This window comes from Hypanus sabinus, chromosome 9 (genome assembly GCF_030144855.1).
Source record: "Hypanus sabinus isolate sHypSab1 chromosome 9, sHypSab1.hap1, whole genome shotgun sequence".
Taxonomy (NCBI): domain Eukaryota; kingdom Metazoa; phylum Chordata; class Chondrichthyes; order Myliobatiformes; family Dasyatidae; genus Hypanus; species Hypanus sabinus.
Window position 1 is genome coordinate 95,250,344 of NC_082714.1, and position 15,732 is coordinate 95,266,075.

General features: G+C 45.9%; 1 protein-coding gene across 2 annotated transcripts in view; it reads right to left on the reverse strand.

Moving 5' to 3' along the window:
* Positions 1 to 15,732, reverse strand: part of LOC132399653 (myocyte-specific enhancer factor 2D homolog) — a 105,735-nt gene that overhangs the window by 31,253 nt on the left and 58,750 nt on the right. For both annotated transcript variants that reach the window (XM_059980274.1, XM_059980273.1), the window contains exons 4-7: positions 14,465 to 14,668; positions 1,431 to 1,568; positions 729 to 948; positions 304 to 360 (exon numbers count right to left, since the gene is read on the reverse strand). In XM_059980274.1, the coding sequence (XP_059836257.1) occupies positions 304 to 360; positions 729 to 948; positions 1,431 to 1,568; positions 14,465 to 14,668 (619 nt within the window). The remainder of the gene's footprint in view (positions 1 to 303; positions 361 to 728; positions 949 to 1,430; positions 1,569 to 14,464; positions 14,669 to 15,732) is intronic.

The window sequence follows — 15,732 nt, forward strand, 5'->3', positions numbered from 1 at the left end:
GGAGGAGAGAGGTCAGGATCGAGCCCAGGGTGTCTGGAGCCAGGACGCAGTCACAATGTGCCACAGCATATTGAGAACACACAGTGAGGGGTGGCACAGTAGCTTGGCAGTTGGCATATGCAATTGCCACAGACAGCTGTGGACTTGGGCCAGAATGGCCTGTCACCATGCTGTATCTGTAAATAAATAATCACCAAGGCAGCTGACCCACACTGCTCCTAGAACATCTGATCTGAACCAACCCACAGCCCTGCCCCTTACAAGGAGAACTCATGGTTCACTGCGCACAGCGGCATCACTCACCTACAGGGCTTGGGCACCCTCCGTTGGACGTAGAGAGCTCTGGTCCCACCAACGAACCTGCAGATATGGAGGGACAGAAGGTAGTGTTAGAACAAGAGGGTGAGAATGAGCAGTGGGCCCTCCCCACAACCACCCCCCACCTCTGAAACCTCCCCGCCTCAGTTGAGATGCCACAACACTCACAGCCACTGAAGTTTGTACATTCTCACTGTGACTGCGTGGGTTTGCTCTGGGAGCTGATTCTCTCCCACATTCCAAACACGTCCAGGAGAGGGTTAGTAAATTGGGTGCATTCTGTTGCTGTCGGAAGCATGGTGACACTTGCAGGCTGCCCCAGCAAATCCACAGACTATGTTGGGCATTGACACAAACGACTCATTTCATTGCACATTTCGCGACAAATAAAGCTAATCTTTAATCTTTACCTGGGTTGCCGGAACTCGGCGGCCTGGAGGGAATGCCAGGAGACACGGTGTTCCTCCTCATCACGGTCTGCTGCGGGCTCAGAAGGCTGGAATCGGTGAGCGAGGTGGTCACCAGTGAGGGGCTAACCAGGGATGAGCCGGGGTCACTGTAGGGCAACACGCTCTGACTGCCGATGGAGATGGTCACCGGCACGCTGAAGTTCGTGGGCTGCATGGTTGACTGGAGGGGAAAGGGAATGTGAAGGAGGAGAGGTCACACGACGTGAAAAGAAGGGGCCAGACCCTGGCCCTAAGCCACACACGCAGTGATCTGGGGTGGTGAGGAGACGTCCCTCCCAGAGTCAGGGTTAAAGGCAGAACGTCAATACAGCCAGTCACTTAACTATGGCACCACAAGAAACAAATGACTACACAGATCAACGCTCGCAGGCCCTTCGGCCTGTTGATCCTGTGCCAACTTCCAAACGCGCAATTCCCCGCCCGACCCGTACAGAGAAACAGACATAACTCAAGGGGACAAAAAAGGCTTTGAACATTTCCCCAAAGGTGTTGGGCCAGGGAAGCACTTCTCCTCACCACCCCAGATCACTGTGCGTGTTGCTTGAGGCCAGGGTGTGGTCGCCATCTAGATCGTGTCCCTCAGACACCCACCGGGAGCCACAACTATAACCCATGTTGTGAGGTTTGGCGCACAACACTTACCCCATATCTCTTGAACAAGACGTCAATGTCATCGGTGACCTTCCGAAACTTGTCCTCCATGAAAGGGCTCTGCTCGATGGCGTCGTCCACATCAGGCTCGGGGCTGTCGCACCCGTTAAACCCCTTCTTCTTCAGGGTCTGTGGTGGGAAGGAGGGAATGAGTTGGGCACTGTGACCAACAGCAACACCCAACACCTTTCGGAGAACTGGACAGACCCAGCCCTTCACACCCGGCAAGGATCAGACAGGGTCAGGAACAGGCAGATGGTAATCTAAACTGCAATCATGGTCAGCACAGACATGGGGGGTGGGGGGGGGGGCAGAATAGCTTGTTCGTTTGTCCCAACAGAGAACATCCTGTACACACTAAGATCCAATAAGGATGAATGGGATAATGTAGAACACAGAAAAGTACAGCACAGGCCCTTCAGCCCACAATGTTATGCCTACCTTTTAACCAACTCTATGATCAATCTGATCCTTTCCTGACACATATCCTCCATTTTTCTTTCATCCATGTGCCCCTCTGAGTCTCTTAAATGTCCACAATGTACCTGCCTCTACCACCATCCCTGACAGTGTTTTCCACATACAAGTGTCCTCCCCATTTACAAAGGTAGAGCATTCCTATGAAACCTTTTTTAAGCCGAAATGGCATAAAGTGAAGAACCATTAATTTATATGGGAAACATTTCTGTAAAAGTGAAAATCCTCTTTGTAAAGCGAAAACAAGTTACTAACATAGGTCTTTTGTGAAAGCGAAGTGGCGTAAAGCGAACATTTGTAAAGCGGGGACACCTGTACCCACAACCTTCTGTAAAAGCCTTGACACTCCCCTACACTTTCCTCCAATCACCTTAAAATTGTGCTCCCTCATGTCAGCCATTTCCGCCCTGGGATAAAGGCACTGCCTGTCCACTCAATCTCTGCCTCTTACCACCTTGTACAACACACTTCTCATCCTCCTTCACTCCAAAAAGAAAAGCCCTCGGGATTTGGGCTATATTTGTATTTAGAAAAGATTTTTTGTAACTGTATTTTTTCTGCCATCATAGTTACATGTGCTGTATGCTGTGTGTGACTGTTGGGAATGCGTTCTCTACCTTGACCCCAGAGGAACAATGTTTCATTGGCTGTATTTCTGTGTATGGTTGAATGACAATTAAACTTGAACGTGAACTAAATGCAGTGTTAACTTACAGTGGAAGTTGAAAGAAAGTTGGACAAACTCCCTGCTCACTTTATGTGGTGGTGGGGGGTGGGGGTCACCCACATTGCAGTGACACCCTCAAGAGCACATGGGGCAGAGGGATGGGAGAAAAGGTCTCAACTGTTTCTCTTCCCTCACACGCTGGGCACTCCCAGCATCTTCCCTGGCGTCATCCAGCCCGCATCTTAACCAGACACATTTACTTGATCTTCGTGACACTGCTGCTTGTGAGGACCTGTGTATGGTCTTACTATATTACAGTAGTGACTGATGGTCACTGACCAGAGATGAGGAGGAATTTCTTTAGCCCGAAAGTGGTGAATCTGTGGAATTTATTGCTGTTGACAGCTCTGGGGGCCAGTCATAAGTTATATTTAAAGCAGAGTTTGATAGGTACTTGAATCAGAATCAGGTTTACATGTTGTGAAATTTAATTTAGCAGCAGCATTTCAATGCAATACATGATAATATAGAAATAAAAAAGTAAATCAATTACAGTAAGTTTATATAGTAGATTCGATAGATTAAAAATAATGTACAAAAAAAAGTGAGGTAATGTTCATGGGTTCAATGTCCATTTAGGAATCATACGGCAGAGCGAAAGAAGTGCCTTCAGACTTCTGTACCTCCTTTCAGACGGTAACAATGAGAAGAGGGCATGCCCTGGATAATGTGGGTCCTTAATAACAGACATTGCCTCTCTGCGGCACCATTCCTTGGAAATGTCTTGGATTCTACAGAGGCTAGTAACCAAGAAGAAGAAGACTCATTTTAGAACTTTCTGGAGCTTCTTTTGATTCTGTGCAGCAGCTCCTCCCATGCTGACAGTGATGCAGCCTGTCAGAATGCTCTCCATGGTACATCATCAGAAGTCTTTGAGTGTTTTAGTTGATAAACCAAATCCGTTCAAATTCCTAATGAAATACAGCTGCTGCCTTGCCTTCTTTATAGCTATATTGATTAGTCAGGACAACAAATGATACAGGGAGAATCGGGTTGAGAGGGAAAATAAATCAACCATGTTGAATGGGCTGAATGGCCCAATTCTGCTCCTGTGTCTTATGGGTCTCGGTCTGACTGCCCATTTCAATGTAAAGTTGAAGTTTATTGTCATTCAACCATAAACCTGTATACGCTAAACGAAAAATCATTCCTCAGTAATTTATTGTTTATTTAGTGATACAGCGTAGAGCCCTCCAAGGGATCACAACCTTCTCGTAGGGTTTGGAGGCTGTGTAACTCAATGACCAAGAGAGCTATGTTGGCTGCAGTCAGGGCACTATGCGTTGGCTGTTGGTTGTGTCATGCATGCCAAACATGACAAAAGGTGGACAGATCCTCCAGATTCGGGGCTTCGGCTCAGGGCTAACAACCCTGACTGATAAACAAAATTGTTACAGAAACAGCAGTGAAGAATCCTTCTACAACTAAGCACGATGGAATTTATGAGTTTCCAGCTGGGACTTACACGATTGACAGCAGTGAAATTTGTGAGGAAATCTACTGACAGACCAGACCACCAGAAAGAAAGGACCTTCATTGTTACCCTAAACACCAGTGGCTTAGTGGAGAGTGAGTAAGTATAGCGTGGAGTAGGCCCTTCCAGCTCTTTGAGCTACTTTACCCAGGAACCCCACAACCCTGAATAACCCTAACCTAATCATGGGACAATTTACATGACCCATGAACCTACCTGGACTGTGGAAAAAAAATGGAATACCCGGAGAAAATCCATGCCCTCTACGGGGGAGGGTATAGAGATGCCTTACACAACAGCACCAGAATTGTATTCCGCACTCTGGAACGTCATGAGCTGTGTGTCACACTAACTGATACACTACCGTGACATCTTATACATATCACATATAATACATAAAATAACAGAATAATATTAATAGATACAAAAATCTTCTGTAGATAGGGATGTTCATAGTGGTGTAGCTATTTCAGTTATTACACTTCAATTCCGATGTTGTTTGTCAGGTGTTTGCACGTCCTTCCCATGAGCACCTGGGTTCCTCCCGCGGTCCAAAGACCTAGTTAGTAGGTTAATTGGTCACTGTAAATTGTCCTGTGAGTAGTCTAGAGTTAAAAGGTTGAGCTGCTGGATGGTGCATCTACTTGGGCTGGAAAGATCTGTTCCACACCTTATATCTAAACAAGTTGAAAATTTCTCTGCATTGATGCTGCCTGGTTTGCTGAGTTCCTCCAACCTTATGTAGGTTGCTCCAAATTTCTAAAGTCTCTTGTGCCTACTCTCATTGTTTACAGCATTCATTGTGTAACTGCCAGATAATTACTTCTTTCCTACATTGAAAAGTTTGCTTTGAAACTTGTTTTTCTCTCTACAGTTGCAGTGAGATCAAATGAGATTTGTAACATTTTCCTGTCTTCTTTTAGAGTCTCAGTGACCAGAACGTGTTTCCCTTTTAGAAGCTCTCTGTCATATAGTTCTTCCTGTTTCAACCAGGCACATAAGTCAAAGGTGGGATGAATGTGGATGGGAACATATTGATCAATGTGGATGTGGTGAGTCAAATGGCCTATTTCCATGGTGTATAATTCTACAACTCACCTTCCAGTTTTTTCCCACACCTGCAGCCCTGCAGTTGTTTTCGATTTTCACCCACTATATTGAAAGTGGTGACACACATCAACAGGGTGCTGAAGGCTTTTTGGTAGCCATGTGCCACTATTATCCTCAGCAACCCGGCCCCCGACCCCAACACACACACACATGACTGTGTGGCCAGAGTCTGATCTAACTCCTATAAGTTTGCAGATGACACCACCGTAGTGGGACGTATCTCAAATAACGATGAGTCAGAGTACAGGAAGGAGATAGAGAGCCTTATTGACATGGTGTCATGACAACAAGCTTTTCCTCAATGTCAGCAAAACAAGAGAGCTGGTTATTCACTTCAGGAGTTGGGGGTGGGGGTGGAAATTCTCTTGTTTATATCAAAAGTGCCAAAGCTGAGAGGGGCAGGAGTTTTCCTAGGTGTGAACATCATCAATAGCCTGACCTGATTCAACCACAAAAACACCATGCCTCTACTTCCTGAGGATGTAAAAGAAAGTCGGCAAGTCCCCTTTAAGTTTCTCCAGTTTTTAATCAGTGTACACAGAAAAGCATCCTGTCAGGATGCATCATGGCTTGGTAATGCAACTATTCTGCCCAAGACCGCAAAATCAGCAGAGAACAAACACTAAATGCTGGTGGAACACAATAACTATAAGGAGAAGCACTGTCGATGTTTCGGGCCGAGACCCTTCGTCAGGACTAACTGAAGGGAAAGATACTAAGAGATTTGAAAGACTTTCAAATCTTTCCCTTCAGTTAGTCCTGACGAAGGGTCTTGGCCCAAAACGTCGACAGAGCTTCACCTTATAGATGCTGCCTGACCTGCTGTGTTCCACCAGCATTTTGTGTGTGTTGTTTGAATTTCCAGCATCTGCAGATTTCCTCATGTTTGCTCTTTAAAAAAACACCAGGGAGTTCTGGACACAGCTCAGCTCATCATGGAAACCAGCCTCCATGCTGTGGACTCTGACTACACATCCAGTTGCCTCAGTAAAGCAGCCAAGGTAATTAAAGACTCCACCCACCCCAAACTTTCTCTTCTTCCCTCTCCCATTGGACAAAAGATACAAAAGCGTAAAAGCACATACCACCAGGCTCAAGGGCAGGTTACGTTCTGTTGTTATCTGACTGCTGAATGGATGTATTGCACAACAAGGTCGACACTTGATTTCACAATCTACCTTGTTATGGCTTTGTACTTTTCTGTCTACTTGCATGCAATTTCTCTGTAATTGTTACTGTTTTGCCTTGTCCTGCCTCATTACACTGTTGTACCTAATTGATGAACTGTATGAACTGTGAGCAAGACAACTTTCTCACTGTATCTGTATCACTGTATAAATAAATTTGCCAATCATCTTTTTATTTTATTTGGAGATAGAATACAGGACAGGCCCTTCCGGCCTGCCAAGCCACGCAGTGCTACCCAGCAACCCAGTGATTTTATTTTTTTAAATCTGGAGGTACAGTCTGGAATAGGCCCTTCTAGGCCACCTAGTACCCTAATCGCGGGACTACAACTTTGCCGTGGCTTGTGGGCCTCAATGATCTGGAGAGCAACACTGGCTGGAGTCAGGGCTTTATGCTTTGGCTCTTTGTAGGGTCACCCATGCCAAACAGATCAAAGAGGACAGTCTAACAGTCTATCGGTCCTCAGTTCAGGGTTTCAGCTCAGGGCTAACAACCCTGACTGGTAAAACAAGATGGTTATGGAAGCAGCTGTGAAGAATCCTTCTACATCTGAGTGCAATGGTATTCCGGAGTCTCCACCCGGGACTGGCGTGACTGACAGCAGTGAAAACCGAGGAAACTACTGATAACGAAGGAAGCCCTGAACACTGCCAGAGATGGAGGACCTTCATTGCTGCCCTAAACATAAGTGACGTAACAAGTAATAAGTAAGTAATCACAGGACAATTTACAATGCCCAATTAACCTACCAACCAGTATGTCTTAGAAGTGTGGGAGGAAATGGGAGCATCCAGAGGTAACATATGTGCACACAAGAAGAACATATAAATTTTCTTACCAGGGACGCCGGAATTAAACTCCAAACTCCAACGCCCTGAGCTGTAACAGCGTTACTCTAACCGCTATGTTACCGCGTCACCTTATTGTACTCCTAGTTGCCTCTGTTCAAGTCAGAATGGGTGGATTGTGGCTGGAAGCTCCTCCTCCCACCACACCCCATTCTCTTTGGGGAGGAACATGCATTGGACATTTCTAGTTCACAGATGGAGATACTGGGGGTCCTGCTCGAGAATGCGCAGAATCCGACAGGCAAGATCCAGTGTCTCTGGGAAAGATCCTCTGCATTGCACCCTGAACACAGAGTGAATCAGGAATCACAGCTCAAATTTTATCCCTTACTCTACAATCCCCTCCTTTAGGATACCCCTCTTTTAGACATCAGGCATTGACTTGTGACTGGAGTTGGGGAGAGGGAAGGTGGGCAGCAAGCCGGCGAGGAGGGAGGGGGTTAAAAGAATCGGAAAAGAGTGCGCAGTGAAACAAGTTGAGAAAACAAAGGTTTTCCTGCAGCTGAGGCGGATTTCGGTTAGTGTGTGGGAGCACAGTGTACGTAGGACTTGCTGTAAATGCACGATTTACAAGTTACACTCAACATCAATGGATTCAAATCCTGTTAAGTGACTGTTCTGAAGCCTAAAATAATTACCATAAGTCTTAAAATACAAAGCCCACAAATGTTCCCCAATGTTTAAACTTTGACAGATTTTGGAGCTGAAAATATCTCCAACATCAGTTCCTAATTGTGACCATTCATTCTAATTAATTCACAGGCTGGTAGATAAGCAAGGAACCAGTTCGGGTTACACCGGGGAGCAGTTAAGCCACTGAACAAACTGGGGCCAGTGACAAAAAAGGAGCCCAACTGAGAAAGAGGCGGGGGGGGGGGCAGAGAGGGAAAAAAATCATGTGGGGAGGGACAGGAGCGAGTGGAGGAGAGACGAAAATGTAGGGATGCACACAAAATGCTCCAAGAACTCAGCAGGCCAGACAGCATCTATGGAAAAGAATAAACTGTCGACATTTCAGGCTGAGACCCTTCATCGGGACAAAGAAGGGTGGGGGGGGGGGGGAGATGCCAGAATAAAAGAAGTGGGAAGAGGGGAAAGAGGCTAGCTGCAAGGTGATAGGTGAAGCTGGAGATTGGTTAGTGAGGGCAGGGATGCAGAGGGAGGTTAGATGGGAAATGGTATGGGTGTGTTAGTGAGAGATTTTTGCCAAATGAGCAGGGGTGATGGGAAGAGCAAACACCCTCCTCTCCCACTTCCCTGCCCTCCCCTACACCAACCAATTCCCAATACCTCCCTCTCTCCACTCTCTAAGGCTGAAAATACTCTACTTCCCCAGAAAACCCACTGCCTCCTGGTTTTGGGGTGTCTACAGTAAGTGGATAATTGAGGGGGAGGGGGAGGACAGCGGATTCAGATTTGGCCCCTGCAGCCTGGGTATCAGCAGTGGGTCAACACTTCAGTTATGTAGCTGCGCCTAAGTCCCACTCCTCAAACGTAGGCATGCTGTAGTATACCTTTGAACTCTCCTGGGATCCCATACACTGGAGAAGGAACCACAACCACTGTCTCCTCCACACTCTTCTTTTCACTGAACCCCTCTGAGAATGTCATTGCCCAAAGAGACATTTGCCTGCCTCTTAGAGGTAGTTATCAAGATCCAGGGAGGCTGGCCAAAGTTCCTTCCACAGCTAGCTAGGTCAACAACCTAGATATTCAGGTTCAAAAAATCTCAAAGTGCAGTAGGTTTCAGTGAAAATGGATAAGATACAGTGAAAAGCTTGTCTTGCATATTGTTCATACAGATCAGATCATTACACAGTGCACTGAGGCAGAACAAGGTAAAGCAATAACAATGCAGAATAAAATGAAAAAAGCTACTGAATAAGTGCTGTACAGGGCAACAATAAAGTGTAAGATCATAAAGATGTAGATTGTGAGGCCAAGAGTCCATCTTCTCAGGTCCATTTAAGAGACTGATAATAATGGGATAGAAGCTGTTCTTGAGCCTGGTGGTCTACGCTTTCAGGCTTCTATATCCTCTGCCCTATGGGAGAGGGGAGGAGAGAGAATGTCTGGGTTGGTGGGGTCTTTGATTAGGCTGGCTACTTTACTGAGGCAGTGAGAAGTGTAAACAGAGTCCATGGAAGGGAGGCTGGTTCCGGTGATGTGTCCACAACTCTCTGCAGTTCCTTGCGGCCACATGCAGAGCAGTTGCTGCACTAAGCCATGATGCATCCAGACAGAATTTCTCTGGTACTTTGGTAAAAACTGGTAAAGGGCTGATAGGGACATGCTGAATTTTTTTAGTCTCATGAGTAAGTAGAGCCATTGGTGAGCTTTCTAACCTGTGGCATCAACATGGTTGGAGCAGTGGGAAGTGTTATTCCCATTGGGATTATGTACAGCAGGAGTGAAAAGGAATGGGGATGGCCCAGTGGGAGTAAACTGTATGCTTGATTAGGAGTGTGCATTATGGGCCATTGTTACTTCCTAAGAAATTCAGGAACTAAACCTTCCATGAAATAACCTGCAGGAATGACATATCTCCTCCCACAGGCTAATTAGTAGCATGTGTTATTTGTGTACTACAGGCATGGCAGTCCACACAGTAGGCAATGCCCATCAGTGGCACACATTTCACTTCATTTGCAATCAATGCTCTCTGCACAAAGTTAATTTGTCAGTCTTCATCACACTCTCACCAAGAAGGGGATCTCCAGCTTCTTAGGTTTTCTGAAGTCACCATAAGTTTCCATCTATAGGAGAGTTGAGGATCCTCGAGCACAGCCTCAGAATACAGGGACATCCATTTAAAACTGATATAAGGAAGGATTTCTTCAGCCAGAGAGCTCTGCATCTGTGAAATTCATTGTCACAGATGGCTGAGGAGTCCAAGTAATTGAGTGTATTAAGGCAGGGGTTGATAAGTTCTTGATTGGCAAGGGAATTACGTGGAGATGCTGGGAGAATAGGGGTAGTAAAGAACCAGCCATGACTGAATAGGTTGCAGAGGGGCAAACAATGCACCACTCCTATATCTCAAGGACCTGAGGGCAACTTTTTCACAAAGAGGGTGGTGGTTATGTAGAATGGGCTACCCGAGAAAGTAATTGAGGCAGGTAAATAAACAATATTCAAAAGATATTTGGGTCAGTCCACGGATAGGAGGGGTTTAGAGGGAAATGGACCAAATGTGGAACAACAAGACTGGCTTGGTCGGCATGGACGAAGGGCCTGTTTATGCACTGTGTTACTCCATGACAAAATGGTGAGCAGAACTGCACCCCAGACCCAGTCCAAAGCCAACACCTAGGTCCAAAGCCAACACCTAGGTACAAAGAAGCATGGAGGGACTCACATCAGGAAGTACCTGGATCACAGTTTAAAGAGAAGTTTCAGAACTTCATCAGCAGACACACACCCAAGGTGACAACAACAAAACACTGACTCAATTACGTCAGGCACACTGTTCACTGCCTGACAAGCTCCCAAAAGAGAGGTACTGCTCTGGATTCTGCTACAAGAAGAGATTAGCATGGAGTTAGAGACACAGAACAGTCTCTTTGGTCCATGGACACTGTACCGAATAACAAACATTCAGCTACAGGATGTGGGTCAAAGCCTCTTTGAAGAAATCCACCAAAGATAAGAGGAACCTTTGGTTCAGAGTCAATTACACAGCACAGGAACAGGGCCACTTCACCCATGCCAGCCTAAGCTTGTCCCATCTCTGCATTTAGCCCGTACCCCTCAAAACTTTTCCTGTCAATGTACCTGTCCAAACACCTTTTAAACATTGTAATTTACCTGCTAGCTCTAATACCCATCAGACCCTTTTAAATCTTTCTCTTCCTCCTTCAGTGTAGCGTTATATTGTAGGAAGACACAGAAGCCACTGCATCCATAACTGGAATGTGATGACAAGCAGACAGAATGGCCTAAACAGCACAGTCACCAGTAGTGGACAGCCTCCCCTGCAGCAGACAGCCTTGCAGGAGCCTATTCATATGTGTATAACCTTTTAAAGTGCCATTGGAAAGCACATGGAATCCTGGGCTTCATAAACATAAAAGCCAGGTGGTTACACTGAACCTCTGTACAACACAGGTCACATGGATAAGTCAAAATACAAGGCAACAAACAACTTGTCAGGGGAGCAGCGGGTCGAGCAGGACTGATGCATGGTCTTAGCCCAAAGACTTGACAGTTCCCTTTCCTCTCCGCAGATGCTGCTCAACCCACTGAGTTCCTCCAGCAGATTGTGTGTTACTCCAAATATCCGCATCTAAAGTCTGTTGTGTACCCAGAGTGCATAACCAACCTGTATAAAAGGCAGGCCAATGGAGAGCCTCACTCAGCGCTGGACACCAAAGTTTGGAATAGATATACCACAATGGATCTTGGGTAAGAAAAGAGGCAGTATCCATCAAAAGGATCTCCACCACCTAGGATGTGCTTCTCATTACTACCATCAGGGAGGAGGTGCAGGAGCCTGAAGACCCACACTCAGTGTTTTAGGAACAGCTTCTACCCCTCTGCCATCAGATTTCTGAACAGTCCCACGCCTTCTATTTTAGAGGCAGAGTATAATTGAGTGGGGAAACTTATGGAGGGGTTTCCAAAGAAAGCCAAGACCACTGAAGCCAGAGCCTACAGACAGGATGAAAGCAGCATAGTGCAAGTTCAAATCCCACAGGAGCTGAGGAATTTTAATTCAGTTAACCGAATACATCCTGAGTTTTTGCAGTTACTTATGATGTCTGTGACACTACCAGAGTTCTGTTAACATGACCTTATGAGCTTCATTAAGGTCCTTCAGGACAGAATAATGGACAGCTTTACCCAGTAGGGACTGGGATTCCAGATCCCAGTGATGTGATGGACTCTCCACAGTCCTCAGCTGCCCTGATCAGATAGTCGGCAGTATTCAGGGCTTAGGAGATGGGCAATTAATTTTGATCTCATCAGGGGAGCCCACAACCATGACAGGGTCAGGACAGACATGTGCAAAGCTGAATGAGGAGGCAGACGCCAGAGCTCTGAATGAGCTTAAAGTTACACAAGATGAAGACAGGATAGAAAAGGATTAACTACTGACCTCTGGGAGAATTATCATGATGCAAGGTCAAAGAACAGCTCCAGGTCTTAAATCTGATCCAATCAGTGTCAAGCCCAGCCACTGCTGGAGTCAGCCTGAACTAGTGTGCTTGCTCTGGCATGGAAATCCACTCAGAGACCGCTGGTGGAAGGGACAAGGATCACCAAGGACATGACTTTACAAGTAATCCTGGTCCCCCAACTTTCCCCACAGAAATGCACATACAATCAGTTCAGAAGGATTAGGGACATCTAAGAGGCTCTTAGGTAGGCATGCAAATTACAGAAAAATGGAGGGCTATGTAGAAAGAAAGGGTTAGATGATCTTACAGTATGTTAAAAGGTTGGCACAACATCATGGACCAAAGGAATTGTACTGTACTGTTTTGTGATTGTGGTGGCAGGGGAGGGAAGGAGCTGATTAAACCTAACCGGATACAGAGGACCTGGATTGAGTGGATGTGGAGAGTATGCTTCCAATAGTGGGAGAATCTAGGATTCAAGGACACAGCCTCAAAAAAAAGGATGTTCCTTTAGAACAGAGACAAGGAGGAATTTCTTCAACCAGAGAGGAGCACATCTATGGAATTTATTACCAAAGTCACTGGCTATATTTAAAGCAGAGGGCGATTGGTTCTCAACTGCTAAAGAATTAAGAGGTAAGGGCTGCAGGGAGAAGGCAAGAAAATGGGGTTTTAAAAACAGTCACCCATGATTGAATGGCAGAGCAAACTCTATGGGTTGAATGGTTTAATTTTGCTTCTATGTCTCATACTTCTAATTAAAATTACCTTTCTTTGGTGCAAGTTGATCAGTGGATAGACTCTCACCTGGGGTGGAGTGGTCAACACCAGAAACCCAAAGGGCGAGGTGAGCTAACAGGAAATCATGAGGGTGACTAAGTCTACATTCCAAACCAAAGAGCAGAGGTTTAAAGTGATGGGGTTATACAGGATTTAAGGGGGAATATTTTCAATCTTGAAGGTGGTTGGAATCTGAAATGTAGAGACTGTCACATCCTAGAGTTACAGAGTCTTACAGCATGAAATAGGCCCTTTGGCCCATCTTGTCCATGTTGGCCTGCTCTTCAGCCTAGACCCATCTATCTGTACCTGGATACACCTCTATACACTTCTCAACCATGCACCTATCCAAACTTCTGTTACAGCTACAGCTGAACTTACTTCTGCAACTTCAGCTGTCAGCTTGTTCCATGCTTGCACCACCCTGAGTGAAGAAATACCCCTCAGATTTATCTAGATAATCACTTGAATCACCAAGACTTAGAAAGCTGGGACCCTAATATCAGTAAATGGGTTTAGTGTGGATAGGGAACGATAACCTGTTTCTGTACTAAGTGAGTTTGACGCTACAACTGTGTCTGCTCCCTGGCAGATCACAAACCCTCCCTCCGCTACAAAATGTCTAGCCCACTACTGGTGAAGAACTGAGGAGATTCTGCTCCCCCAGACTGAGATGTATTTATGAAATGTACATTGAAATATACTGTGAAATGCCTTGCTTGTGTTAACAGCCAACACAGAACATGGCCACTATGCTCATCAGAACAAAACACAACACAACAAACAACAGAACAACAACAGCAAAGCAAGCCCCTTGACTCCATACCACACTCCTTCCCTACACTCACTCACTCTCTCTCTCTCCTCCCCTTCTCTCTCTCCCACTCCAGGCGCTGGCCACTGTGTTTTGATTTCTCAACTACCAATTGGCCTTCAGGAGCCAATCTTTGGTATTGAACCCCAGACTAGCTAATGAAGGCACCATGAACACCACACGAACTCTGGGTTCACCAACTGACAAGCCCTCATGCTTCCTACTGACATAGTCTTTCAATGCAGAGTGGAGGCCTGGACTGTGAACACCCTTCATCACCAGCCCATATCACTGGACTTCAAATGCAGAACGGAGGCCTGACCTCTACCTCCTCCACACCTCTGTGCCTAAATCCTAACCTGACCCCTCCCCAAAACCATCCTTACAAACTTAAAAGTCTGAGCCTCAGTCTCGGAGAACATAGCTCAGCACTCAGAAAGGACAGCCGAGGATCCCACAGAGAGCCACCCCTGGGCGGCCAACTCACCTCCACGATGTCGGCATTGGTACGGCTCTCGTGGGGCTCATTGTACTCTGTGTACTTGAGCAGCACCTTGTCCATGTCCGTGCTCGCATACTGGAAGAGCTTGTTGGAGTGGTTGAAGATGATGAGGGCGATCTCACAGTCACACAGCACACTCAGCTCATACGCCTTCTTCATCAGCCCGAACTTCCGCTTGGTGAAGGTCACCTGATTGGAGTGGGTGATCAAGGGCAAAGAGGAGAGGAGAGAGGAGGATGAACAAGCATATTGAATTAGGCACCTGATGAAAACTAAATAAACCTTTCTGCGGTAAAATAAATAATTGATTTCTGGCCAAGAGCCTTCATCTGGACTGGAAAGGTAAGGGGCAGAAGCCAGAATAAGGTGGGATAGGGAAGGAGTACAAGCTGGCAGATAATTGGTGACATACAAGAGAGATTCTGCAGATGCTGGAAATCCAAGCAACACCCACAAAATGCTGGAGAACCTCAGCAGGCCAGGCATCTATGGAAAACAGTACAGTTGACATTTCAGGCCAAGACCCCTGCTGCCTGGCCTGTTGAGCTCCTTCAGCATTTTGTGAGGTGATTGATTAAGTCCATAAGATACAGAGTAGAATTAGGCCTTTCAGCCCATCTAGTCTGCTCCATTATTTAACTGTGGCTGATTTGTTTTCCCCAATCTATTTTCTTACCTTCCTCCCATAACCGTCATCCCCTTACCAATCAAGAATCTCTGTCTTTAATACATGCAATGAATGAATCGGCCTCCACTGTCCTGTGTGGAAATAAATTGCACAGATTCACTACCCTCTAGCTAAAGAAACTCCTTCTTATCTCTCTGATCCTAGACTTTCCTACTAATGGAAACATCTTCTCTATGTCTACTCTATCTGTATTCAGTAGATTTCAATGAGATCCTCCTCCTCCTACACAGACATCAAACTCCTCATATGTTAAGCCTTACATACCTGGGATCATCCTTACGAACCTCCTCTGAACCTCATCCAGGTCCATCACTTACTTCCTTAGATACTGGGCACAAAATTGTTTTCAATAGTCCAAATACAGTCTATGCAATTATAAATCATTGGCATTATAGCTTTGTTTGTAGGTTCTAATTCTCCTGAAATGAACAGTAAAATTGCATTTGCTTTCTTTACTATCAATTCAATCTGCAAGTTAAACTTCAGTGAACTGCAAAGAAAGCATGACAGTGCCTCTACTTCCTCAGGAGTCTGCGGAGATTCGGCATGTCATCATAAACCTTGG